Source organism: Talpa europaea (assembly GCF_964194135.1).
Source record: "Talpa europaea genome assembly, chromosome: 7".
NCBI lineage: Eukaryota > Metazoa > Chordata > Mammalia > Eulipotyphla > Talpidae > Talpa > Talpa europaea.
Genome location: NC_140074.1, coordinates 122,409,648 through 122,434,340, shown reverse-complemented (window position 1 = coordinate 122,434,340; position 24,693 = coordinate 122,409,648). Strand labels below are relative to the sequence as shown.

The 24,693-nt window shown below is 50.9% G+C and overlaps 1 protein-coding gene across 1 annotated transcript; it reads left to right on the top strand.

The window, feature by feature from the left end:
* Positions 1-8,533: 8,533 nt before the first annotated feature.
* KIF18B (kinesin family member 18B) lies at positions 8,534-18,260 on the top strand (the record flags this gene model as incomplete). Its single annotated transcript, XM_084236907.1, has 15 exons — positions 8,534-8,852; positions 9,460-9,617; positions 9,929-10,033; positions 10,205-10,315; positions 10,396-10,593; positions 10,732-10,908; positions 11,504-11,578; positions 11,731-11,819; positions 12,214-12,400; positions 12,720-12,847; positions 15,338-15,543; positions 15,795-16,323; positions 17,241-17,330; positions 17,809-17,924; positions 18,157-18,260. The coding sequence occupies 15 exons, from the start codon at positions 8,534-8,536 to the stop codon at positions 18,258-18,260; spliced, it is 2,592 nt and encodes an 863-aa protein (XP_084093033.1).
* Between the last annotated feature and the right edge of the window lie 6,433 nt (positions 18,261-24,693).

The following is a 24,693-nucleotide window of genomic DNA, read 5'->3' as shown; positions in this document are numbered from 1 at the left end:
AGACCGGCGGGTCTGGCGCGGTCGCGTCTGACCCGAGCGTGGTGGGGGTGCGGGGAGCGGAGATCCGACACCCCCGCCCGTTTGTGCCGGACCTGCGCTGGCCGGGACCTAGACCCGGTCCCGGACTCCCTCTCGACTCCCGCCCGTGCGCGAGGCGGTGCGGGCCCTTCTGCCGCGGGCCCCGGAGCCCGGCACCCCCGAAGCCCGCCACCCCCGGAGAGTGGGTGTGGAGTAGCCGGGACCGCCCCTGCACATCTGTTACAGAAGACCTGATTGCAGAGCTGTGCCAGCCATCGTAACTTAGTACTGGGACACTCAGTAAATATCTTAATAAAGGAGGGAATTTTGAAAGCACATGTATGACAGAACACCAGGCCTTCTGCTTTTGCTCCTCGGATGCCTCTCCTCTTAGCTCTGACCCTTTAAGGCTCCGAAAGTGGCATGAAAAAGGTAAAACCTGATCTGTGCCAGGGGAAGCGCGGGGAATTTTACTGAAGACATTGGCTGTTCTGGCTTCACGGGAAATTGTTGTATGTCCTATCAATTCTGATAATACTAACATTTGTTGAGCACAGCTTTGACTTAACTCATTTAGTGTTCATAACAAACCTATGGGATAGAAGCTTATTTTTTTACATTTACAGGTAGCTCAGAGGTGAATGTCTACAATTTTTTTTTTAATGAGCTTCCTTTCAATGTTTTATTACTTTTCCCCATCTCCTCCCTATTCTGTTTCTTCTCCCATCTCAAAAGCTGCCAACTATATCCAGCCCTTTTCTGCTTATTTCATGATTAAATTCCACCCCCCTTCAGAAGAGGTGATTTTAAGATGTCTTTTATTAATTAATTTATTTTAAAGATTTATTTATACAAGCACTGGTTACAGTCAGAAGCGTAGGAGGTGAGAGAATTCACCAGAGCCAGAGCGGGGAGCAGAACAGGCAGACTGACAAAATACATTGCTGAGGGGAGCAGCAGGCGGCAGGAGAGGTCTGAAGCGCCATGTAGGACCCTCGCAGGCGGCTGGGATGGAACCGGGGCTGCAGAGGCTGCGGGCAGCTTCGTAGCCCAGTGCTCAACCGCTTTGCCACCAGGGGAGGCCCGATTTTCAGATGTCTTAATTTGTTGATCTTTCTTTGTATTATCCAAACCAACTCCATTTGTACCTGTTTGAGCAAAGTGTACAGGTAACATGTTTTTAGAGGCACTTATAAAAATTGTCTCTATCTGGCCACAAGCAAAGTTGAACAGTTATCATACTACAAACTATATCCTCTTTCTACAAGTAATTAATCTAAAAATACAAAAGAAAAAGAAATGAAAACAAACTCATGTTTGGGTTTTAAAAACACTTATATAACTCAGTCAAATAGGATATCACATTTGTAATTAAAGATAATTAGCATGGAATAGTGATAATCCTATTTATGAAACTTGTGGGATGCAGTAAAAACAATGCTTAGCAGGTAATTTATAGTCTTAAATTCTTACATTCAAACTTGTTTAAGCTGAAGTTAGTGAGGCAAATATCCAAATTAATAAGATAGAATAAGACAACAGAAGAATTGCATAGAAGTTAAGAGGAAAAATTAATTACCTAGACTCTTACCTTACACTAGAGGATTAACATAGCCAAAAGCTATAACTTTCAACAGACTAATAAAAGAGCCAGACTTCTGGCAATATAATTAAAAAATAAAAGAGACATGAAAAAATTATCTTAGGAATGAAAAGAGGGACATGACTTCAGTTGCTGAGAGATTAAAAGAGAGAAACTTTAATGGAACACCCCTTTGGACAATTTTCAGTGAAAAAAATAACTTACCAAAACTGACTCAGGAAATTATGAAAATTTGAACAAACCTAGCATCAGTGAAGAAATTGAATTCATTAAAAATCTACCTTCAGGCCTCCCCGGTGGCGCAGTGGTTGAGCGCTGGGTTGCAAAGCTGCCCGCGGCCTCTGCGGCACCGGTTCGATCCCCGGCTGCTCCCCGGCCACCGGAGGAGGGTTCCACATGGCACGCAGGCCTCTCCTGCCGCCCGCTGCTCCCCTCAACAGTGTACTTCGGTCCTTCTGCCTGCTCTGCTCCCTGCTCTGGCTCTGGTGAATTCTTTCACCCTCCTGCGCTTCTGACTGTACCCAGTGCATGTATAAACCAAACAAACAAATAAATAAATAAATAAAACATGCCTCTATAAAAAAAACAAAAGCCATCAGCAGAGAAGACTACAGAACAAAGATTACTTTAAAAAAAAAAAAATCTACCTTCATAGGCCTCCCTGGTGGCGCAAGGGGTTAAGCACAGCACTATGAAATTATCCGCAGCCTCTACAGCGCGAGTTCGATCCCTGGCCAGTCAGGGAGCTACCCACATGGTGCAGCAGATCTCTCCTGTCTCGCCTGCTGCTCCCCTCAGCAGTGTATTTCAGTAGATCTGCCTGTTCTGTTCCCTACTCTGTCTCTGGTGAATCCTCTCACACACCCCCACCCCCGCACCTCTGGCCTCTGCCCCAGTTCTTGTATACATGAATAAATAAATCTTAAAAAAAAAAAAAATAGAGGCAAATTTCCTTATGCCAATAAAAAAATGGAGTAATGGGAGCATTCCCTATAAAGTCAGGAAAAAGATAAGATTGCTCACTCTTGCTGCCTCTATTCACTATTGTACTGGAAGTCGGAGCCAGAATTGCTAGACCAAAAAAATAAATATATAAGATGATATGATTAGAAAGGAATAAACAAAACTATCATCAATTACTATCAACTATCATCAAGCTCCTGGTTGTCTTTTTTTTTTAATATTTATTTATGCATATAAGAACTAGGGTACAAGCCAGAGTTTTGGGGGGTGAGAGGATTTACCAGAGACAGAGCGGGAAACAGAACAGGCAGACTGACTGAAATACATTGCTGAGGGGAACAGCTGGCGAGCCAGGAGAGGTCTGCTGCGCCATGTGGGTAGCTCCCTGGCCGGGGATAGAACTCATGCTGCAGAAGCTGCGGTCAGCTTCATAGGTTGCATCCCAACCCCTTGTGCCACCAGGGAGGCCGCTCAGCTCCTGGTTGTCTTAAAGAACAAAGTACACAGCTCCTTCCTCTGCAGGACCACCCCAAGAAAGACCAGTTATCTTTGTTCTATGGATACTAAGGTGAGGGGCTGTAGGAGCTGCAAATACCCAGTTGTAGGGCAGGATAGGGGAGGAATGTGCCTCTGGTGACAGAACAAGACCCAAGTCCTGGCCTTGCTACCGTGCTGGTGACGAGTTCCTTCCTGCGCCTGCTTCCTTTGTAGAGTAGGGGCTTAACAATTGTATCAACAATTACAGAATGAGATTGTTGTGAAAGCTAAATGACTCCATTTGTAAAGGACTTAGGATAGTGCCTGATACATAGTAAGTGCTCAGTAAATGTTAGCTAGTTAATAATAGTGTTTATACTTGGATTCAGACTCTGATCTTCTCTGGCCTTTATTCATTTATAGGATAGATATTATTCAGTGTCTATTGCTTGCTGGGTCTGCACAGGCTGTATCAAAAGGCGGGTCATGCTCACTTGAAGTTTAAGGATAAAAAACACAAGTGTGTGAGTTATAAAGGAGAGAAGAGGGGCACTACCACAGCTCCTATAAAAATAGAACATTTGGGACTAGGTACTTTCTCTACCTCCCTAGTTCCCAGTATCTGCAGGCGGATCCCCTCAAATCCTTAAATATTCTTCTCCAGGGGCTTCTAAGGAGCTCTGGCTTATTCTGCCTGTCCCTGTGAAGGTGAGCAGAGAAACTCCCCTGAAAACAACTGAATCTTTGCTTCCAGGTCCCAGCCTCAGCTCCACAGTGAACTGGCCTCTGGGTTTTAATGAGCTGCTCTGGGTTAGAAACAGGACGTGACTGTGGCTGGCTCAGAAGCCTGAAGATCTTATTAAAGAATCATCTCCCTTGTACTTTTGGGCTGAAATGCTCTTTCCAACCGAGGATCAAAGCAAACTTGACAAACGTTCTCTCATTAATCTCCCCATCCCCCTGGGGCAGGAGCAGATTGGTAGCTGTTCTTTCTGGCTCTCAAAGCGGGAAGCTGATGTGACTTCCGGTATGTGGCTGGTGGAAAGATCTCCCTACTGGTCAGATGCAGAGCCTAAGACCTAGGTATCTGAGCTATGGCCATGCCAGGTGTCACTGCCACCCTCCCAACCCGAGCTCGCAGCACTATCTCAGGAAGAAGAAAAACATCTCATTAGGCAAACAGTCGGCCTCACTGGCCCTCAGGAGGCAGAGAGGAGAGAACTGTAAAGGTTATGGACACTCTGTTGCCAGTGCCCTTTTTAATTTCCTGCTTAGAATGTTAGGCTGCTCTGTGGCTCCTCAATAAAACCCTCCCCATGGGAAGCTGAGACTGCCATTAAGGCAACCAGCAGCAACCCCAGACAGTAGGGCCAGGCACCCTCTGCCCTCATTTCCCTGGGTGCTAGAGTGGGGCTCCCTGGGAGTGGAAATGCAAGGATGAGACAAAGAACTGAGTGTTTAAAATTAGGTGCAGCCCATATATCTGAAGGTGCTTACAGAATACTGATTACCTAAAGGAACTATAGTTATTAAATAAACAAGGGAGACTATTGCAACATCCTTTTCAAGGGAGCATAATATATAATGTCGTTATGAGGCCGCATGGCTGGCTCTGCAGTCTGGCTGCTAGGCTGGAAGCAGACTCCATCATTTACCTGGTATTGGGACCTTAGGGAAGTTCCTTACCCATCCCCACTCAATTTTCTCATTGCGAAGTGAATATAATAGTATCTATCTTGTGAGAGTGTGGTGCAAACGAGATGATGCAAGTAAGATGCTTAAAACCATTCCCGATACAGTTAGCACTTGGTTATTGTGTTTAGTATGATGATAGTGGTTGCTGAGACAGGAGCAGAGTATACATACATAGAAGTTTTTTGGTTGGTTGTTTTGTTTGTTTGTTTGTTTGTTTTACATTTGTTCCCCTGTTTTGTGTGGGTAAGAAATTTGGGAGTAAGGAATAGGAATTTCCAATGACTTCAATTCTGTCTCATTCCTAAGGAAAAACATGAGTCATTTGCTAGAGATCTGGTAGTAATCCCACTTGTCTTTGCTGAATGACTGGTAATTGTGACCTATCAGCAGGACCTAGTCTTTACTGGGAAAGCATTCATCTATGCACACCCCCAGGAACAGCCCCTGTTAATATATCCCTAGAATTGGGCTGAACTTTTCCAGGGTATCTGTGAGTCCTGCATTCCAAAAATTCCATCTTTACCTAACTTGGTAGGCTGGCATGAAGAAGAAATTAAAAAACAAACAAAAAACATAACAAGAGTGATCTGAGGGGAATACAAGAGGAAAGAGGCAAATAAGTGTTTAAGAAGTCTGACATGTCACCTTCTGCATTAACAGAATGAAGAAGAAACACTTGTGATCATCTCAGCAAGTGCCAAGAAGCATTTGCTAAAATTCTATACCCACTCCTAATGGGATAGAGGGTGGGGAACTAAATACAGAAAAGCTAAAAATAGAAAGTAGCTGTTGTTATTTGCAAACTATACCACCATTTAATTGAAAAATCTAAGGGAACCAATGACAGTCTATTAGAACTAATAAAAGGAGTTCAGCAACGTGACCAGATACAAAATCTGCATACAAAATGCAGTAACTTTTTTACAAATATTCTGGCAAAAATGAGTTAGAAAATATAATTTTAAAAACAGTCTATTCACACTATAATGAAGATTATGCAATTTTTAGTAATAAACCTATCAACACATATATAAACCCCATGTGAGGAAAACTATAAAATTTTACTGAAGATTATAAAGTTGTGAATAATGAAAAGAGATACTGTGCTCCTACATGGGAAGACTTGATTATTGTAAAGAGCCCACTTCTCATATTACTCTATAAATTCAAAATAATTCCAATTAAAATCTTAGCAGGATTTTTCATATAACTTTTTAAGTTAATTCTTTAATCATAGACAAGGTGCCCAAGAATAGCTAAGAAAAAGAACAGCAAGGTAATATGTTATATGATTATAAAACTGAGTTACTGGAAAAGGAATAGACATCATTAGAACAGAATGGGGAGTCCAGAACAAAGTTATGGTTATATAAGAATTCAGTTATGCTAAATGACATTTCAAATTAATGGAGAAAGAATGCACTATTTAATAAATGATCTTGAGATCATTGTTTATCATTCAGAAATAAAAGGTACTTTAGAAACCTCACATCATTCACACAAAAATTAAATTCTATTTGGGTAATGACCTAAATGCAAGAAAGAAAAAAATATTACCTGTACAAATAAGAAAAGTGCATATTACCTTGGGGGAAGGAATGTCTTCTTAAATATGACATAAAAACATAAAAGACATATTTGACTGTTTAGAAATTGAAATTTCACTCTGGCCAGGGTGAAATTTTTTCCAAGAATGCATGGTTGGTTTGATACCAGGAATAATATCAAATAATTTATTACTTCCACAAAATAAAGGAGAATAAGTATATAAATATATTAGGAAATGCTAAAATAGCATTAAATAAAATGTCTAGCTGGTCCTATTAACAGCTCTAAGTAAAATAAGAATAGAATAGGGGCCTCCCTGGTGACGCAAGAGGTTAAGCACAACACTGTGAAGCAATCTGCAGCTTCTGCAGCATGAGTTCGATCCCCCACTGGCCAGGGAGCAACCCACATGGCACAGCAGACCTCTCCTGACTCGTCCGCTGCTCCCCTCAGCAGTGTACATCGGTCAATCTGCCTGTTCTGTTCCCCACTGTCTCTGGTGAAACCTCTCACCCCTGAATCTGGCCTGTACCCCAGCTCTTGTATGCATAAATAAATAAATCTTTAAAAAAAAGAATAGAGGGCCTCCCCGGTGGCTCAGTGGTTGAGCACTGGGTTGCGAAGCTTCCCACAGCCTCTACAGTACAGGTTCGATCCCTGGCCGCTCCCCGGCCACTGGAGGAGGGTCCCACATGGCGCGCAGACCTCTCCTGCCGGCCACAGTGTACTCAGCAGTGTACTTCAGTCCTTCTGCCTGCTCTGCTCCCCGCTCTGGCTCTGGTGAATTCTCTCACCCTCCTGCGCTTCTGACTGTACCCAGTGCTGGTATAAATAATAAATAAATAAATCTTTAAAAAAAATAGAATAAATTGATACTGTGATGACTATTTGTCCAAAACAAAATAGTAAAGGGCTAAAGCCATTTTCTTTAAAATCAAGAGCAAAACAGTGATGCCCATTATCATTATTATTCAATGTTGTTTTGGAAGTCTAGAGAATGCAATAGATAGGAAATTAAATCTTTGGTATAAATGTGGAGAAGAAAAGGTAAAAAAATTGTTTTCTAATATATAGTTGTATACTCAGAAAAATAGCAATAAGCCCTTTAAAATTAGAATTAAGGGCCTCTCCTGGTGGCGCAGCGGTTGAGCGCTGGGCTGCGAAGCTGCCTGCAGCCTCTGCAGCGCTGGTTCGATCCCCGGCTGACAGGCGAGGGTCCCACGTGGAGCGACAGACCTCTCCTGCCACGCCCGCTGCGCCCCTCAGCAGTGTACTTCATCAGTCTGCCTGTTCTGCTCCCCGCTCTGGCTCTGGTGAATTCTCTCACTCTCCCACGCTTCTGTCTGTACCCAGTGCTTGTATAAATAAATAAATCTTTAAAAATAAAAAAAAATTTAAAAAAATTAAATTAGAATTAAGAAGAGAATTTGAGGGCAGTGGATATAAGGCAAATGTGTAAAAATCAATCCTATTTCTCCATACTAGCAATTGCCACCTGGAAATGGGGATGGTAAAAGGTGTCCCATTTATAAGAACAATTAAGTCCATAAATCACTTGAGAATTATGTGGAAAGGACTATTGCAGAACCTCTCTGACGATCTATGAAATCTTATTAAGGGACATAAAAAAATATCTGAACAAATGAGCAATAGCCACGTTCTTGCTTGAAGGTTTAATATAAAATAAATAAGTAAGTTTAATACAATTCCAAGTGTAATAGTAGTAGGGTTTTGGGGGTTGTTGGTGAGTTGTGGATTGGACATGAAATTGATTGATTTTTCTTAAAATCAAAGAGAGCATAAATGCCTAAAAGAAGCCAAGAAGTTTATGAAAAAGAAAGACCAGTCGGGTAGGTTTGCAGTACTAGATGGAAGCATGCTGGAATGGAATGGAATGGAATGGAAAGCAATGGAACAGGATGGAACAGAATGGAAGCAGTGTGGTATTGGCACAGGAGCAGACAGTAGAGCCCAATAGGAAGGCCAGAAATAGACTTCTGGAATAATGCAGTCATTTGGATATGACAAAGGTGGTATTACAAGTGAGAAGGAGGTATTTACTAATATTGGTGGTGGCCCTAGTATTCTTATTCTCTTGAGGTATGAAGTGGAAGTCAGATGTTGGCAGGGGAGGTGGGGAGGACCCCTTGGAAACAAGACTGAGAATGCACCTGGTCACCTAGGATGGGACCAGTCTCATCTGCATCCTGTTTCTCCCCAGGTGTTGCCATGGTGATGGCGGTGGAGGACAGCATGGTACGGGTGGTTGTGCGGCTGCGGCCTCCCACCCCACGGGAGCTGGAGAGCCAGCGGCGGCCTGTGGTTCAAGTGGTGGATGAGCGGGTGCTGGTGTTTGACCCAGAGGAGTCTGATGGGGGGTTCCTTGGCCTGAAATGGGGCAGCACCCATGATGGCCCCAAGAAGAAGGGCAAAGATCTGACGTTTGTCTTCGACCGGGTCTTTGGTGAGGAGGCCACCCAGCAGGACGTGTTCCAGCACACCACCCTCAGCATCCTGGACAGCTTCCTCCAGGGCTACAACTGCTCTGGTGAGGACTTGGGCAGCAGGGAGATAGAGCCCTCATGGGACAGCCTTCCTCCCTGCTTCCTCCTAAGGGTTTCCCAGGTCTTCTGGCAGTGCCTGCAGTGGGCACTTGTTGAGGGCTCTGCCCTTTGCATTCTCTACTGGGCCCTGGGTACAAATAGCAACTTAGATAGACATGGTTCCTGTCCTCTTGGTATTTACAGTGGGGGTGGGGTGGGGGGAAGACGCTAATCGCAAAATCACACCCACAATGTGTGTTTTAAGCTGAGAGAAGTGATAGGAGGGACAGATTTGTGGGCCTTCCACAGAGGAATCTTCCTAGCCTGGAGAAGCCAGTCCTAAGGAAGGGAGCAGCCCCCACCTCTGCGGAGCCTCTGTGGAGCCTCTGTGGAGGCCTCTGCCCTGGCTCCCTGCATGGGAGCCAGGATGTAGATGGGGAGAACTCAAAAGCTGCAGTGTGAATAGGGGATGTGAGTGGTAGGAGCAGAGGAACTGTAGACCCAAAGGCAAGGGACTTGGGGAGATGGGGTGTCGAGTGGATGGAAGTGCACTGGGGAGCTCCTAGTGAGGGCAAATCTGGCCCTGCCGCCACCCTACTCCCTACCCTGCAGTGTTTGCTTATGGAGCCACTGGGGCTGGGAAGACACACACCATGCTGGGAAGAGAGGGCGACCCCGGCATCATGTACCTGACCACCATGGAGCTGTACAGGCGTCTGGAGGCCCACCGGGAGGAGAAGCAATTCGAGGTGCTCATCAGCTACCAGGAGGTAGGGCTGCTGCTCCCTCCCGATCCCTCTGTCACAGGAACCTGAAAAGAGGGGAGTGGGGCGATCAGATGGGAGAGAGGGTGTTAGGACGTGGGCAGATTGGGTCCAGTTAAGGTCCAGCTGGTATAGCCGCAGCTCAGGGAGAGACTGCTTGCAAACTGGGCCTGCCCTCCAGTTCTGGTCAATGATCATTGTCCTGCAAAGTGCCCAGCACCCCCTGCCCAGCGCCTCCGTCCTCTCTAGCCTGCAGGGGAGAGGCTTCCAGACCAGCCATGTCGCTCAGGCCTCTCCCTCACTTCCTTTCTCCTCAGGTGTACAATGAGCAGATCCATGACCTCCTGGAGCCCAAGGGGCCTCTGGCCATCCGTGAAGACCCCGACAAGGGGGTAGTGGTGCAAGGACTTTCCTTCCACCAGGTGTGGAACCGGGCTTGGGGGGATGAGCAACTTCTGGGGTTCCCTCCCCAGGCAGTGTGGGGATGTCCTGTATCTTGTGGTGATGTCATAGCAAGGAAGTAGCCTTCCTATCAGGGGGAAAGGTTCTAGCTGGGGAGACTATAGCCCCCTTCCTGGACCTTCCCTCTGCAGCCAGCCTCAGCTGAGCAGCTGCTGGAGATGCTGACCAGGGGAAACCGCAACCGTACACAGCACCCCACTGATGCCAATGCTACTTCCTCCCGCTCCCACGCCATCTTCCAGGTGAGATGGGTCCCGGAGCCAAGCAGAAGCCGGACCTCCAGATACCCAGAGCCCCCTCAAGCCCTGCTGTTTGTCCCCAGATCTTTGTGAAGCAGCAGGACCGGGTTCCAGGCCTGACCCAAGCCCTTCAAGTGGCCAAAATGAGCCTGATTGACCTGGCTGGCTCAGAGCGGGCATCCAGTACCCACGCCAAGGGGGAGCGCCTGCGGGAGGGTGCCAACATCAACCGCTCTCTACTGGCCCTCATCAATGTCCTCAACGCCCTGGCTGATGCCAAGGTAAAGCTGCACAGCCCCACGAGCTCCCAGGATAGTGACCCCGGTGCCTGAAGCCCAGGATCCCAGGGCCCCTCACTTCCTCCAGTCCCAGGTCTACCTAGTACAGCTTCCTCACCCCCACCCACTCGCTGCCCCCAGGGCCGCAAGTCTCACGTGCCCTACCGGGACAGCAAGCTGACCCGCCTGCTCAAGGACTCCATCGGGGGCAACTGCCGTACCGTGATGATCGCTGCTGTCAGCCCCTCCAGCCTGACCTACGAGGACACTTACAACACCCTCAAGTATGCCGACCGGGCCAAGGAGATCAAACTCTCGGTGTGTGCCCACCCAGAAGAGCCAATCTGGGCATGGGGGAGCCCCCAGCCCGGGAGGGGACAGGGGCAGGACGCCCTGGAGCAAGTATTCCCACAAGGCAGAGGGAAGGAGCTCCCCAGCTTCAGTCTTCAGGGAAATCCTTTGTAATAGAAATGACACAGTCCTGGTCCTTGGGAGACTCCAGTTGGGGAAGGCAGGGTGGACTCCAAAACGAGTGTCAGCCAGTGACTTGTTTGTGGCAGCAGGGCCCTGTTTTCAGCCAGACAGCATAGTTACCGATATGTAGCCCAGATTAAAGCTGTTGCTCCGGTTTCCCCTGCCTCCTCCAGGGAGCCCTGGCGCTCCTACAGCTGCTGCTGAAAAGCCCCTGGCCTGGTAAGAGTGTTGGTCCAGGAAGTCAGGGGCTGGGATTCAAAGGCAACCTCTGTCTCTTAATGCCATCTCAACCAAGCCAGGACCTCGCCTGCTCTGTTTACCCCATCGTGAGGGCGAGGCAGGGAATATGAGGTGCCTAGCACAGTGCCTGGCTATGGAAGTAATTGCTAACGTTGCTTTAAATAAACACCCAAATCTCTCTCCTATGCCCCCATCTCAGCTGAAAAGCAATGTGATCAGTCTGGACTGTCACATCAGCCAGTACGCCACCATCTGCCAGCAGCTCCAGGCTGAGGTGAGGAGCTGCCCCGGGAGCTCGGCAGGGAGGCCACCCTCCTGGGCAGGAGAGCAAGAAGCAGGAGCACTTGGATGTGGCCAGGGCTCTGTGCCCGCCCCTCATGGCCTGTGCTCACATGGGACTGAGGGGCTGGGGTGCTTCTGTTCCAGGTGGCCACCCTGAAGGAGAAGCTCCGCGTGTATGAGGCAGGAGCCCCCGCCCCCCAGCAACCCCCCAAATCAGGTCCTTCACAACAACTGTGAGTTCTCATACCGCCATCCCCGACCCCCCCAGCTTTCAGCTCAACAGTGAAGGTCCCCCTCCTCCAGCCTCTGGAGGGCTAGGGCTCCTTCTGTTCTGATACCCAGGGCTAGGGGTTCCCACCCAGCGCCCCGATTAGCATCTAGAATGCTCTGTGTTAAATAAGTAAATGACATCCCTGCCCACAAAAGCAGTCTCTGCTATTCAAATAGGGTGCAGGTGAGGGATGGGTACCATTGTTTCCTAAACCAGAAATTCCCGAGTCTTCCTCCCACCCTCAGCGGCAGCCACCCTCTGGGCACTATACCACCTGGTGCCATGAGACCTTACCCCCTCCCTGCTTTCTCTGCCTGCCCCTCTCCTGCCTCTCAAATCCCTTATTTCCCCCTTAGTCTTCCCAGGTCCCCCTCACGATCCTGCCTTCCTAGCCAGCCCTGTTGTCCAGAGCTCCACCCAGGGTCTACAGTCCTTCAACAGGAGAGCCTGGGGCCAGAGACCCAGGAGGAGAGGGCCACGGGCGGAAACTCATCAGACCTGGAGCAGCCCCCAGAGGACAAGGACGAAAGCCCCGTCCAGGAGGTATGACTGGGAGCTGGTGGAGCATTGGGAGGTGGGGCCCTCCCCACTGGCAGCCCCTGGGCTCTCACCTGGGTGCCTTACATCTTAGTCATTACAAGGCCTGTGCGGGAAGAACTACCCTGTCAGCCGCTGGGTGTCTGCAAGTGTGGAGCATGTGTGTTAGTAGCAGGGAGGGGGGCCTGGGTGAGAGAAAGCTTCTGCCAGGACCTGGTTGTTCCAGGAGCTGTCTTCCCTGCTCGGGGGAGGGAAAGGCTTTAGATACCACTCTGGAAGGGAGGAGGCCACCCCGCGCCCTCTGCCTGACTGCCCTTTTCCTTAGGTTCCAACCCAGGAGCCGGAGCAGACCCTCAGACACCCGCTGGCAGGGTCCCCTGGTCAGACCCCACAGCCCAGGACCATCATGGGCCACCTCTCCCCACAGAACCTGGATGGGGACCGCTTTAAGCAGTAGGTGTCTTCCTGCTCTTCTCTGGGGTTCAGGGTGGGATGCGATGAGTTCCAGCCTCCTGGGTTGAGCGTTAGCATTAAGTATGTCCCAGAAGCTCTGGTTCTGCTCCAGTTAAGAGTCAAGTCTTTTTTCACCAACATTGCCCTGGTCTGTTTTCAACAACTTGATGTTATCACCTATTCTGTTTACTTATCATCAGCTATTTATTCCCCCAAGTAACTGGCAGCTCAACAGAAGGGGAAGCAAAACCCTGAAATCCATCCAGACAGCTGGCAAGCCTCGAGCGAGGGCAGGGCTGCTGGGTGAGAGCTCCGCTTTCCAGTCTGTGGGCCCAGCTACCCGCCCGCAGCAAGCAGGGACTGAACAGCCAGGAGAGGCTGGGCTTGAGGCTGAGGGGGGCCAGCCTCCCCGAGTCAGGTGTTTATCGGGTATCTCCATCCATGCACGGTGGCAATTTCTTCTCAGGAGTGAACACAGCCCCACCCTAAGCCAAGGAGACACTGGGGGCCATTCTTTCTGTTTGTAGAGCACCGCTGGTGTGTTTTTCCTTTGGCCCCCAGAACATAAATCCCCTGCCACTTAGCCATGCTGCTGCCAACCCCATTCTTCCCTCCCCAGCATGCTTCACGCTAGGCAGTGTATTTAAAGCTTCCGGACAGAAGGGCCTGTTTAATTTTGTTTCTTGTTGGGGAGTGTCTGTTCCCGACTCAGCAAAAATGCTGCAGCCTGAATAATCAGCGGCTCATTATCTGTCTCCTGCTGCCGACTCCCTGGGGCCCTGGGAGGGCAGGGATGCACTAGTGGAATGTCCCCTCGGCCCCCAGGGAACAGCCACTGATGACTCAGGGTCTTTCTGCCTGGTGTCCCCCATTGTGAGGACAGAGGGCATCAGGGTTCTCCTTTCTGCTGTGCCTCTGGCTTTGTGGCCTCTGACAAGTCACTTCGACCTTGGCTATAATTTGGAAATACCAGCCCTTATTTTCCCTACTTCTTAGAGCTGAAGCGCTACTAAAATGTGACAAAATTCCAAGTATTAAGGGTTGCAGAACATTCTAGATCATTTCCATACTTGGAAACACCCTAACAACCAGATAATCGAAAATAATTTCTCTTTGACTTTAGAATATGGAATCTGAGACCACCAGGCCACTGAGTAAGATCTTAGATTTTCCAGTTCGGTGGTTTTTCAGAATTTCCCTCAGCTGCAAAATCCTTTCTTCAAATGGAATCTACCGCTGAAGTCGGCTATGCAGATCAGATAAATAAAGCAGAGCTGCTCCATCCTCTGATGGGGTCCTTGAAATAGACCCTGACATAGACCAACTCCCCATTTGCCAGATGGGGTACAGAGGCAATTTGCCTGGGGCCACACAACAAGAGGGCCTCCTGACACAGCCCAGGATCCTACATCCCACCCAAGGCATTTCTCCCAGACACCCACTTTTCTCAGTCATCCAATCTTCCTATAACGTGTGACTCAAGCGGATATAGAATGAGTTTCTGCTGTGTCTTCTTTAATTTCTATCCTGCCTCCTTTCAAAAAGACCTTGAGGCTGCTTTATAAAATGAATTTGAGCGCGCACCGAGGGCAGAGGAATGGCCTCAGAGATGTCCAGGCAGGTAGTGCTACCTGAGGATAAATTATTTGCCGTGAATATTCCCCACCGAGATAATTGTGTTTATTCTTTTCTCATAGGTTGCCTTAGAGAAAGAAAATTTGCTTTATTAGAATCTAAATTCACAGCACCAGTAATCCCATTACCCTTATAATTTCCTGTCAGTCGCCCCCTGTGCGTGTAGAGCACGCGTCCCTTCATACATGCTCTCACAATCGCAACCATACTACCAAATGCATTTTTTGAGGGGCTTCTTGGAACCGAGATCCACATAGCCTATCTTGTCTAATCCAAGCCTAACTCAGTGATGCTGTGTTTGCCACTTTACAGAAGCAATGGTCAGCATCCTTACGGTGCACCCTAGGTACTCATTTAATTTCAACAACCCCACAAGGTGGGCACGTTTGTTATTCCCATTTTAAGGATACGGAGACTGCGGTTAAGCCATACACCCAGCATCATACAGCGGGGAAGCACAGGGGCAGGGACTGAGCTGGCAGTCTGGCTTGAATCTACCTTACTTTGTCCTTCTGGTAAATGGACTCAAAGTCACAGCGCTGGGAGGTGGCAGAACTGAGTCCAAGGTCACTTAGCACTCTTTCCCTGTTTGGGGATCACTTTCTTTGTTTTGAGGCTTGGTTAGTGGGTGGAACCTCCACCATTACTTGTGGCCATCTCGCCAGCCCTGAGATGTGGCAGAGCAGGAGCCGAGGCTTGGGGGTGCGATGAGGCCAGCCAGTCTGGGACAAGGCAGGAGGAACCCAGGAGACCAGGTCCTCACCACACCTGGAGAGATGGGGACAGGTGCACTGCAGGAGGACCCCGGTTGGGCCAGGTCTGAGTTGAGGCGGCAATCCCGTCCCTCTGTTCCAGGTTAGCACTGAGGGTGCTGTGCCTGGCCGAGCGGCAGTACTCCCTGCTCCAAGCGGCCAACCTCCTCACTCCCGACATGATCGCAGAGTTTGAGACCCTGCAGCAGCTCGTGCAATCGGAAAAAGCAGAGCCCGGGGTGGAGGCCTCGAGGATGCCAAGCCCAGCCAGAGGGGCGCTTCCAGCTCAGGAGCTGTGTTCAGAGTCAAGTGAGTCTTAGCCCTGGCTGCCTCTGCCTTGGTGCCTGGTCCTGCTGGTGGCTCTGAGTGGCCAGGGCCTCTGGCGCTGGGTTATGCTTCAGTAGGAGGCGGGGCCCCTGGGACCATGGACTTTTACACACACACAGTCCTGAGGACGTAGGGGCTTCTGCATGTCTCCAGTGGATGCCCAAATTCTACAAATTCTCCTTCCATCTGGCCAGGCCCTGATGTCCCCTCTGCACCCCCTTCACTGTGCCTAGAGTCTGCAGGATACTCCGGCCCTGTGACCCGGACCATGGCAAGGCAACTGAATGGCCGCATGCACACTCTAGGGATCCTACCTGAGCCTGATCGGACCCCAGCACAGACATCCCCGAGACCCATGGAGAAGAAGAGGAGGAGGGGACCGAGCCCCTTGGAGTCAGACAGCCACCTTGCACCAAAGCCAGGGACCAAGCGCCAGCGCCAGTCCTTTCTGCCCTGCCTGAGGAGGGGGTCCCTGCCTGAGGCTCAGCCTCCATCTGGACCCACTACCCCCAAAGGGAAAAGGGCCTCTTCCCCCTGCCACTCCCCTCGCTTCTGCCCAGCCACAGTCATTAAAAGCCGGGTGCCCCTGGGCCCCTCTGCTATGCAGAACTGCTCCACCCCTCTGACCCTGCCTGCTCGGAACCTCAACACCACCTTTGATCTTTCTGAGGCACCCTCCTCAAAGCTGGATTTCCATGACTGCGTGGGCTGGGAGAATGTCCCCCAGGAGCTGAACAGGCTGGATCAGCCCTTCATCCCCAGGTGGGTCACCTTTTTAGCAGCCCTCTCAGGAGGAGGTTAGGGGTCAGCAAGGGGCAGTGGTGCTTCCAAGAGGAGTGGAAGACACCCCAACTCTTAGATAAGGATGCTTGCTGTTCCCCTTCTTTCCCTTCGGTGTGATCAGCTGTGTTCCCCAAGTCTCAGAGGGCAGAAAATAAGGTTTCCGTGAAGGCCTTTCTTCCCTCAGGTGGCCTGCCACCTGCACTTCCAAGCTGCCAGCTCTGTGCTGGTAGCTGACAGGACCCCAACTGAGAGGGCCAGCAGGGAGCAGGATTAAAGAGGGGAGCCCAGCCCTCTCTATTCCTTGCTTGGGCCCTTTGACCTGGGCTGAGTTCCATGTCCCTCTGAGAAATGCCTTTTCTGCCACTTCTACCCCTGGACTTTACTCTCCAGCCCAGCATCTGGAACTGGGAAGGGAGCTTGAAAAACTTTATTCAGCAATTTTTCAGCAAGAAGAGGAAGTTCTCACCCCCATCTTCTGCCCACATGACAGGGTAGAGTAGTAGCAACCAGTTCAGGACAGTCCAAGGCCAAGAACAAGTGGCGACTGACCTGACAGCAGGCTGCCCACTGCACCCCAGCCCTTCCCACAGCCCGGACCACCCCTCAGGAGCCAGCTCAGAGCTGGGCAGGTGGAAGGGTGAAATTGTTTGAACTCCAATTCTCCGGACGTGCCAGAAACTGACATCTGGATGTTCTCCCAGAGCAGGCCTGTCACTCAGCTGTCAGTCCAGGCCGAGTGAGGTGGGGAGTGGAATCCACCTCTTAGAAGGAAAAAACCTCAGAGGTCATCTTGTCTAACCTCCCTCCACCCCAGCCGGGGCTGGAAGGAGAGGGGGCTGGCACCATTTTCTGGTTCCCTCCTGATCTGCCTCCTTTCACTCTCCTCCGTCCCTCAGCGGACCCATGCCCCTGTTCACCACGAAGGGGCCCAAACCAACGTCTTCGTACCCTGGGATGTCTGCCCGCAAGAAGAGGCGTGTTGTAAGGTGAGGCTGAGGGGGTGACAATGCTTTCCCCAGGGCAGTGGACACCTGAGCCAACCACAGACCCCAGCTGTGAAGCTGGGCCCCTGGGAGCCAGTCTCAGAGTCTGAGAAGAGCTGGCACCTGGTTCTCTTACCAGGCACCCCTGGACCCCTGCTCTCGCAGCATTATACTAGAGGTGAAGGGGATCGCCCTTCTTGGTTACAGCCCTGGCCCCTTTCTGCATAGGGGATAGTCAGCACTCCCTGGTTAATCCAGAGGCTGGACCGCCCACTGCCCATCTCCGCTGCCCTCCCAAACCCCACTTAGCTTTCCTTCCCCCGCTGCCTCTCCTGCCCCCAGATCTGGCCTTGGAAGCTGTTGTTGGTTCTCAGCTTCCCCCTGCCCTTAAGTCTTAGTGTCTAGCTCTGTCATACCCTCCTTCCCCCATCGTAATCCTGAGGCCTCACTGTGACCTTCCTTCCTTCCTCCCCTCCCTTAGCTCCTCAGTCTCCCGTTCACTGGGCATCACCCAGGACCGAGGCCGAGGCCACAGCCGCATTGCGCGCCTCCCCAGCAGCACCTTGAAGAAGCCCACTGGGCTCCTGACAATCCCAGGTGACCAGCACTGGGGATAGGGGTGGTTTAGCCATAGCAGCAGATAGAGCTAAAGAGGAGGAGGGGGCTGGGAGACCAGGAGACCCCGAGGAGGGGCTGGGGTTTTCCAAGCAGCTCAGCAGTGCTGAGATGAACCTGTTGAAAGAAGTAGGCCATGGGGTGGGAAGGGGAGACAGTGGGCCAGAGCCTCACTTTTCTCCTTCCTCCCTGCCTCCTGCATCCAACTGGCCAGGATCCTCCAGTCCCCACTGCCCAGGCAACCAGAGGAGCCAGAAGGAACTGATGGGGGTTGGAGGAGCACTGGCAGCTGGGAACTGCATTGTCAAGGCGTCCTGACCAGCCAGTCCCTCCTGGATCCTGGAGGCCCCTGCACCAGGAGGCCTGACCTGCTCACTCTGAGCAATTGCCAACACCCTCCATTATTACCACAGCACCCCCAATCTTTCATTCTGCTATTCTCCCCAGTAGTCTCTTGTTATACTCACTTCTGGGAGTGTATGTGTTCATTTGCGATGGTTAACATGTTGCCATTTTAAAGGGCGCTGCCATCACCTCCCCAAGTTTATAAGACCCTCTCTCGAGGCAGGTGACTCTTGGGGGTTTTGGTCCCCAAACCCACCTTCCAGTCTAACACAGGACCCTGTGCAGTCACAGCCAATGCTCAGCTGAGGAGGGTATGGGGCTGAGGTGGGGAGCCCTGGTGTGGCCCTTCTTGCTTCAGGGAAAGGAATATGTCCAGCCTAGAGTAGGAGCCCCAGCCCCCGGCCTCTGTCCTGGTGGTGACACAGACGTGGTGGTGCCCTGATTTCTAAACGAAGGTAGCTTTCTTGATTTCACTGTTTAAAACAGGATACACTCAGTGCAAAAAGCAGTGTAGTGAAGAACTGGAAATTCCTCCTTAATGCTAACCTCTAGATATGAGCTGTTGATACCTGGACTGATAGACTGCTGGCCTCTCTGTGTGTGTACATATATGCATCTATATATGTAGATATAGAGATAATATTTTTATTACAATAATGAATCAACCTTCTCCAACCTTGGTGTGTGTCTTTTACCTTGGTAGGATAGCAACACCTCTCCTTTCTCTTCTTCCCATTCTTCAAGATCTCAAGGAACTTTTAGTCTAGAGAACTTTCTCGTCCTGGCTCCTGCCTTCTTAGCTCTGGACCTCCAGCCCCTTCCCCTGAAGCCCTGTCCTCCCGCAGGACCTCTGCTCCTGAGCAGTGAGGAGGCAGTTTCTCCGAGAGGCCTGTTCTGTCCACGTATAACCTTGGATGGGGATTGATAGGATCCCTGTTAGGGGGAACATCTTAGTGGTCCCCAGATGTTAGGGGGTCTCCAGGCCAAGTTCCAATTGGCTAGAACACAGAGCAATCTTCGTCCCAGGGCCCCGGAAAGGCTCCCCTCCCCTGTTCCTGGCTTTCCTCTCCATTTGTTTCTTGGTCAGATTGGCTTGGGTTTTTTGTTTTTTCTTTAATTAAGGTAACTTTGGTTTCCAACACTGTATATGATTTCCTCCACTCCTTTGGATTGTGACAGTTTAACACAGATTTACCTCTGTCTCTCCAGGAAGACATGGCTGACTGGATGAATTAATAGTGTAAACAAAATTACCAGAGTCTGTTTAACTTGTTTCTGAAAACAAACATGTTAATGGTATTTAGCACATTGTGAATAGTGTGTAAATAATGCTGCTAATTTCAAACTGAGTCCCTAGTTCTGGGGGAGCAGCCTTCCCCTCCTCTAACCCCTCCCCATCCAGATCTGACTTGTTTTTTTGGAGAATACACAGAGGAGCACCTCCCGGCTGCAGGCAGCAGCTTCGTAAAACTGCACAACCTTAGGAGGTGTCATGAGGACATAGTCTCCCGGAAGACTGGCAAAGCGTGCCCAGTTACCAGCAAGTGGCAGCGCCAGGATTCAAATCAGGGTCTGGATGTGTGCCTTGCACCAACCTGCTTCCCTTTAGAAGCAAACCGGCATCGTTTCTTTCCGAGTGCCTGGGGTTCCCTCCTCTCCAATTAGTCTTAATGAGTTTCTGTTCCCCTGTGGGCCAGGATTCCCACAGCGGCAGGCACAGCTTCACATCTGTAGCCTCCAGCGGCCTGGCGTGGCACCTTGACCTCATGAGGCCTCTCTGAGTGCTGGGTGGATTCAAATTGAATAAATTCCCCCTTTCCTGGGGCCCTCCCATATATTATCTCATTTGATTGTCCACCTCACCCCTGCAAGGGCAGAGGTAGCAAGCACCCGGTAAGGCGGCTGGTAACTAGGGCCAGGAGGGCAAGCTTCACACAACAGGGTCCCTGGCACCGGGTGGAATGTGCCCGGGCTGGGGGCAGCTTGCAAGTGGAAGAGGTCACTCTTGACAAGGATGTGTTGCAGCTGGCCATTTGCTTAGCAAACATTTGTGACTCTGTGGTGCAAAATGTGCTCTCAGGTGACCCGTTAAATGCACAGACTCTGCCGATGGAGTTAAGCACGTGTGGCTCTGCCCTCAATCAGGAGAGGTCAGGCAGAGAGTGCCGGCTGCCTGGTATCCTGCTCGCCAGGAGGCCGCTTGGCTGGTCCCAGCTTGGCAGGGAGCTGGCAGGGGCTGCAGGGGGTCAGAGAGCTGACAGCCAGCTCCCAGCTGACCTCTGGGGGGAGCCACTAAGCCTCTGAGATTGGATTGTCCTAAATAAAGAGATCAATGGCTCCCTGTCCACTGCAGGCCCAGCCTGATGTAAGGCCCCACTTCCTGCTTCGCCCTGCCCTTCCACCTTGGGGGCCCTCATTCCACTTCTGGGAGTTTAGAAGTACTCCCTTCCACCCACCCTTTACACCCCCTCCTTTCCCACCTCAGGCCTGCAGCTCAGGTCTGAACCCATCCTGGAGTATAAATTCCTGCCAGACTCAGTGCCAGGAGGTGCAAACATAGAATAATACATGTTCCCTTCATGCCGGAAATCAGAATGGCATCTGTCCCTATCACCTAAGTGCAGACCTAAATCTCCATCAGTGTTAGTATTGATCAAGGCAGGGGACTGGGCTTTCCCCTTTGGGTCCCCCTATACCCTGCCATCAGCTTGATCCCTCTCAGGGGACTTCATCACTACGTGGGAAGCCTCCTTGGTGACTACTAACTCAGAGGTCCTGCCTCTCAGGCCCCTGTTCATCTGTCCCCAGGTTTCCCTGGAAATGTCCCTTTGGCTTTTAGCAAAGTTGGGGGATCCTGGTTCCGAGAGAGAATCTGGCTTATGGCTCAGAGGGCTTGGGATGGAGTTTTTGGGGGTATAAGGGACTGAAGTCACTGTCAGAGGCCTGGAGACCACAGCTTTGTTTTCTGATAACCCCGAGGGCTGCCCTCAGCTCACCTGCAGCCTTCCCACCCCCACTCCCTGGATCATACTGTCCATTTGAAGGACACTGGGTTGAAGACAACTGGCTGCCCACCAGCTCTCTGCTCCCACCAGGGACACATCTTGTCCCCACCACTCACCCTTCCAGAGGGACACAAGCAGGAAGGGAGACGGTAGGGAGCAGAGGAGATTGGGGGAAAGCAATTAAAGAACCGATCTCGGGGTTGGAGGCTGGAAGGTGGCACTGGATAGAGTGGGCCCTGGCTTTGCAGGGGAGAAGGGAGAGAAAGGGCCTGAGCTTATTAACCCTAGTGCAGCAGCCTGACCCCTGGGTCCATGAAGGTGAGTGAGTTGATGCCTCCACTGACATGCTGAGAGGGGTCAGCATGAGAGGGAAGAGGAAAGGTAGGAGTCTGGGGGTTCAGCCGGGAACATTTCTGTACCCTCTCAGAGTACAGAAGGAGGCTCTAACCAGCAGAGCCTGGCTGGGCACAGGCTGCGAGTGGGGAAACAACTGCCCTGGCCTGTGGCAGCCACTTCTAACTGCCAGGGTAGAAACTCCTGTCCTCAAGGAACTGCTCTCAGACACTAAACCATGGGTCCTCCTTCGGGAAGTTCCCATGCAAGGGGAGAGGATGGCTTCTGTCCTGTGGGTGCCTTAGTCTGACCCTACCCTTAGGGAGAGCCCATTCGAATGGGAAGACCCGTATCAAGAAGTCCCTTTTAGGCTGAGAGGCAGAAGACACGCACACCCATGGGAGAAGTTGACCCACCAAGGGTGTCTCAAGCCAGAAGGCCCTGTAGGTCTCCGGTCCAGGGTTGGGGCAGGTCAGGATGGAGGAAGCAGCACCTACTCAGGGAGTCTGGGAGGGAAAACCAGCTGGAAAACAGCTACTCTGAGTGTGCTAGGGGCAGCCAGAGACAACGCTCATGTGGCCCCTGGCCTGTCCAAGGCCACCAACGGCTGGTGATCTGGGGACAAATGGTCCTGTCTCCCACCCCCTCACCCCTGGCTGCTGCCCCCTGGGTCCCATTCACACGCCAGGTAGCTGCCCTTAAGAGGAGAGATGGCCCACACACTGCCCTGCCCCACCCCCATCGAAGCCTTCTGGAAGACCTGGCTGCCACCCCTTCAGCCCCAGCGTCACATGCTAGCAGGTAGAGAGGTGCTAACACCTGGCTGCGGTGGTTAAATGGAAGCTATGATTGCCAAGCATCCACTATGTCCAGCTTTCATTGATTTTATTCTCACAACTGCCCTGGAAGTATGGTGAGTCCCCCTTTTGCAGATGTGAAAATGGAGACTAGAATGTTCCTGAGGTCATCTAAGATCGCATGGGTACTGAGGGGCCTGGGTCTTGTCCTCTCCCCTAGAGCTCACTACAAGAGCAGACAGGGGCAACTTAGAGCAAAAAGGAGTGACCCCTCAGGTGATATGAGTTTGCATTTAAGAAAGTTTACAGCTGTAAGAACAGCTTTCTCCCGGAGTTGAACTGCGGTGGCCGGCAGGCCGCTGGGACCTGGGTGGCCGAGCACTGCCATCTAGTGGCCACCAGGACCCAGCTCCCTTGCTCAGGGCTGGGCGGAAAATGGATGGACTCACGCAGAGATCACCAGCAGGTGGGCACCAGAGACCTACCTTCTCCTGATCCCACCCAAGCTTGGGGACCACCATGGTGCCATGCACTAGGAGAGGGGCAGGGGTTCAAGCAGCAGTCAAGAAACAGAATCGAGTCTTAGAGATTAGCAAGTTCAGAAAACTCTGGGCACCTTGAGTGTGGGTTGAGGCCAGGTACGTGATGTTGGTCTGTCCCAGGAGGCATTTGGGTGCCTGTAGGGTGAAGAAAATGTCAGGCTTTTCTGCCCTCCCGCCATCAGGATAGATGATGGATCCTTGAGGTCCTGAATGCATGCCTGATGGCGGGCACCTGGAGTGGAGTGTGGGCATAGGTAGATGGGATTCACCTGGGCTAAGACTGTGCTTTTAAGGGCGGCGTCATGGGGACGCCAGCAGAAGCCGAGAGAGAAGCAAGAGAAGCAGAAGCTGAGAGAAGGCCGGAGAGCCCAGATAGAATGAAGACTTGCTGGGGGCTGGGAGGACTGCCAGCCTCCCGGCCCCCCAGCACCTCTGCCTGCTGTGTACCTGGTAAATCCCAATAAAAGACCTGCAAAAAACCACTGAGGACTCCAGAACTCCTTTACCCAGTCTACTGGATCCTAGAAAACCTGCACCGTGTCCATTCCTTCCCCTACAGTGCCACAGGCAGGAGGGCATCCTAGCAAATTCTAATGCTTGGGGAGGGGCAGGTGGTTGGGAAGGCATCTTGTTCCTACCTCAGCTTGAAGCAGGGGTGAGGCCTGGCTGAGAGCCCTGTGGAGGAGCATCCAGGCATTCTCTCCCCATGGCCCTCAGCCTCTGCCGGCTAGTCCAGGCATCAGTCTCAGGGTTGGCCAGAGGCTTCTGATGTTGAGCCCCTCAGATAGGGGACGGAGAGGAGGCATCCCATTGCACGGGTCTTCAGCCAGGCCTGGAGGGTGCGGGTGGTAGTGGAGGTTGGGAGCTGTGTCTATTGGGGCAGATGTGCATCATAGAACAATCTAGGAGAGAGGATATATAACAGCCCATTATAGGCCTTGATTAAATTAATGCCTATAGTGGAAAACCATGCAGCTGTTAAAATGATGATGTTGATAAATATTGATATGGAAAGATGTTCACAACATATTGAGTGAAAAAAAAGCAAATTACAAAATAATTTGTACAACATAAGCCCACTCTCCAAAAAATGAATTTGTATGCGTGGAAAAATCTGGTAGTATTTATCTCCAGGTGGCAAAATTATGGCTAATTAAATTTTTTTGTTGTTTTACTTATCTGCATTTGCTGATTTTTCAACAATGTGTAATAAAAAATAATGAAAGTTTGGCAAACAACCACGATATCGAATGTGTCTACTTCTTTGGTTCTCCTTGGACATCTTTATGTGGCTAGGGGCTAAGCGTGGGGATGTGTCTGAAGTCAGAGTGGGGGTGAAGGTGGAGCAAGGGGCCTAAGGAGGTGGATGAAGGCTGGGCAGGGGTTCTCCATCTGCTGCTGAAGCCAGCCTTGTCTCACATACATGGGTGGAAGTCTCTGGGCCTCTCTGACAAGCTGTAGGGTAAATGATTGTCAGGCTTTTCTGCCCTTCCGCCATTAGGATTAATGATAGATCCCTGTGGTCCTGAATGCATGCCTGATGGCGGGCACCTGGGGTGGGGTGTGGGCATACGTAGGTGGGTACACCTGGGCTGAAACTGGACCTATAAGGGCGGCGTCACGAGGATGCCAGGAGAACAAGCAGAAGAGAGAGAATGAGACCACGAGAGAACACCGGAGAGCCCAGAAAGAATGAAGATTTGCAGGGGGCTAGGAGACCTGCCAGCCT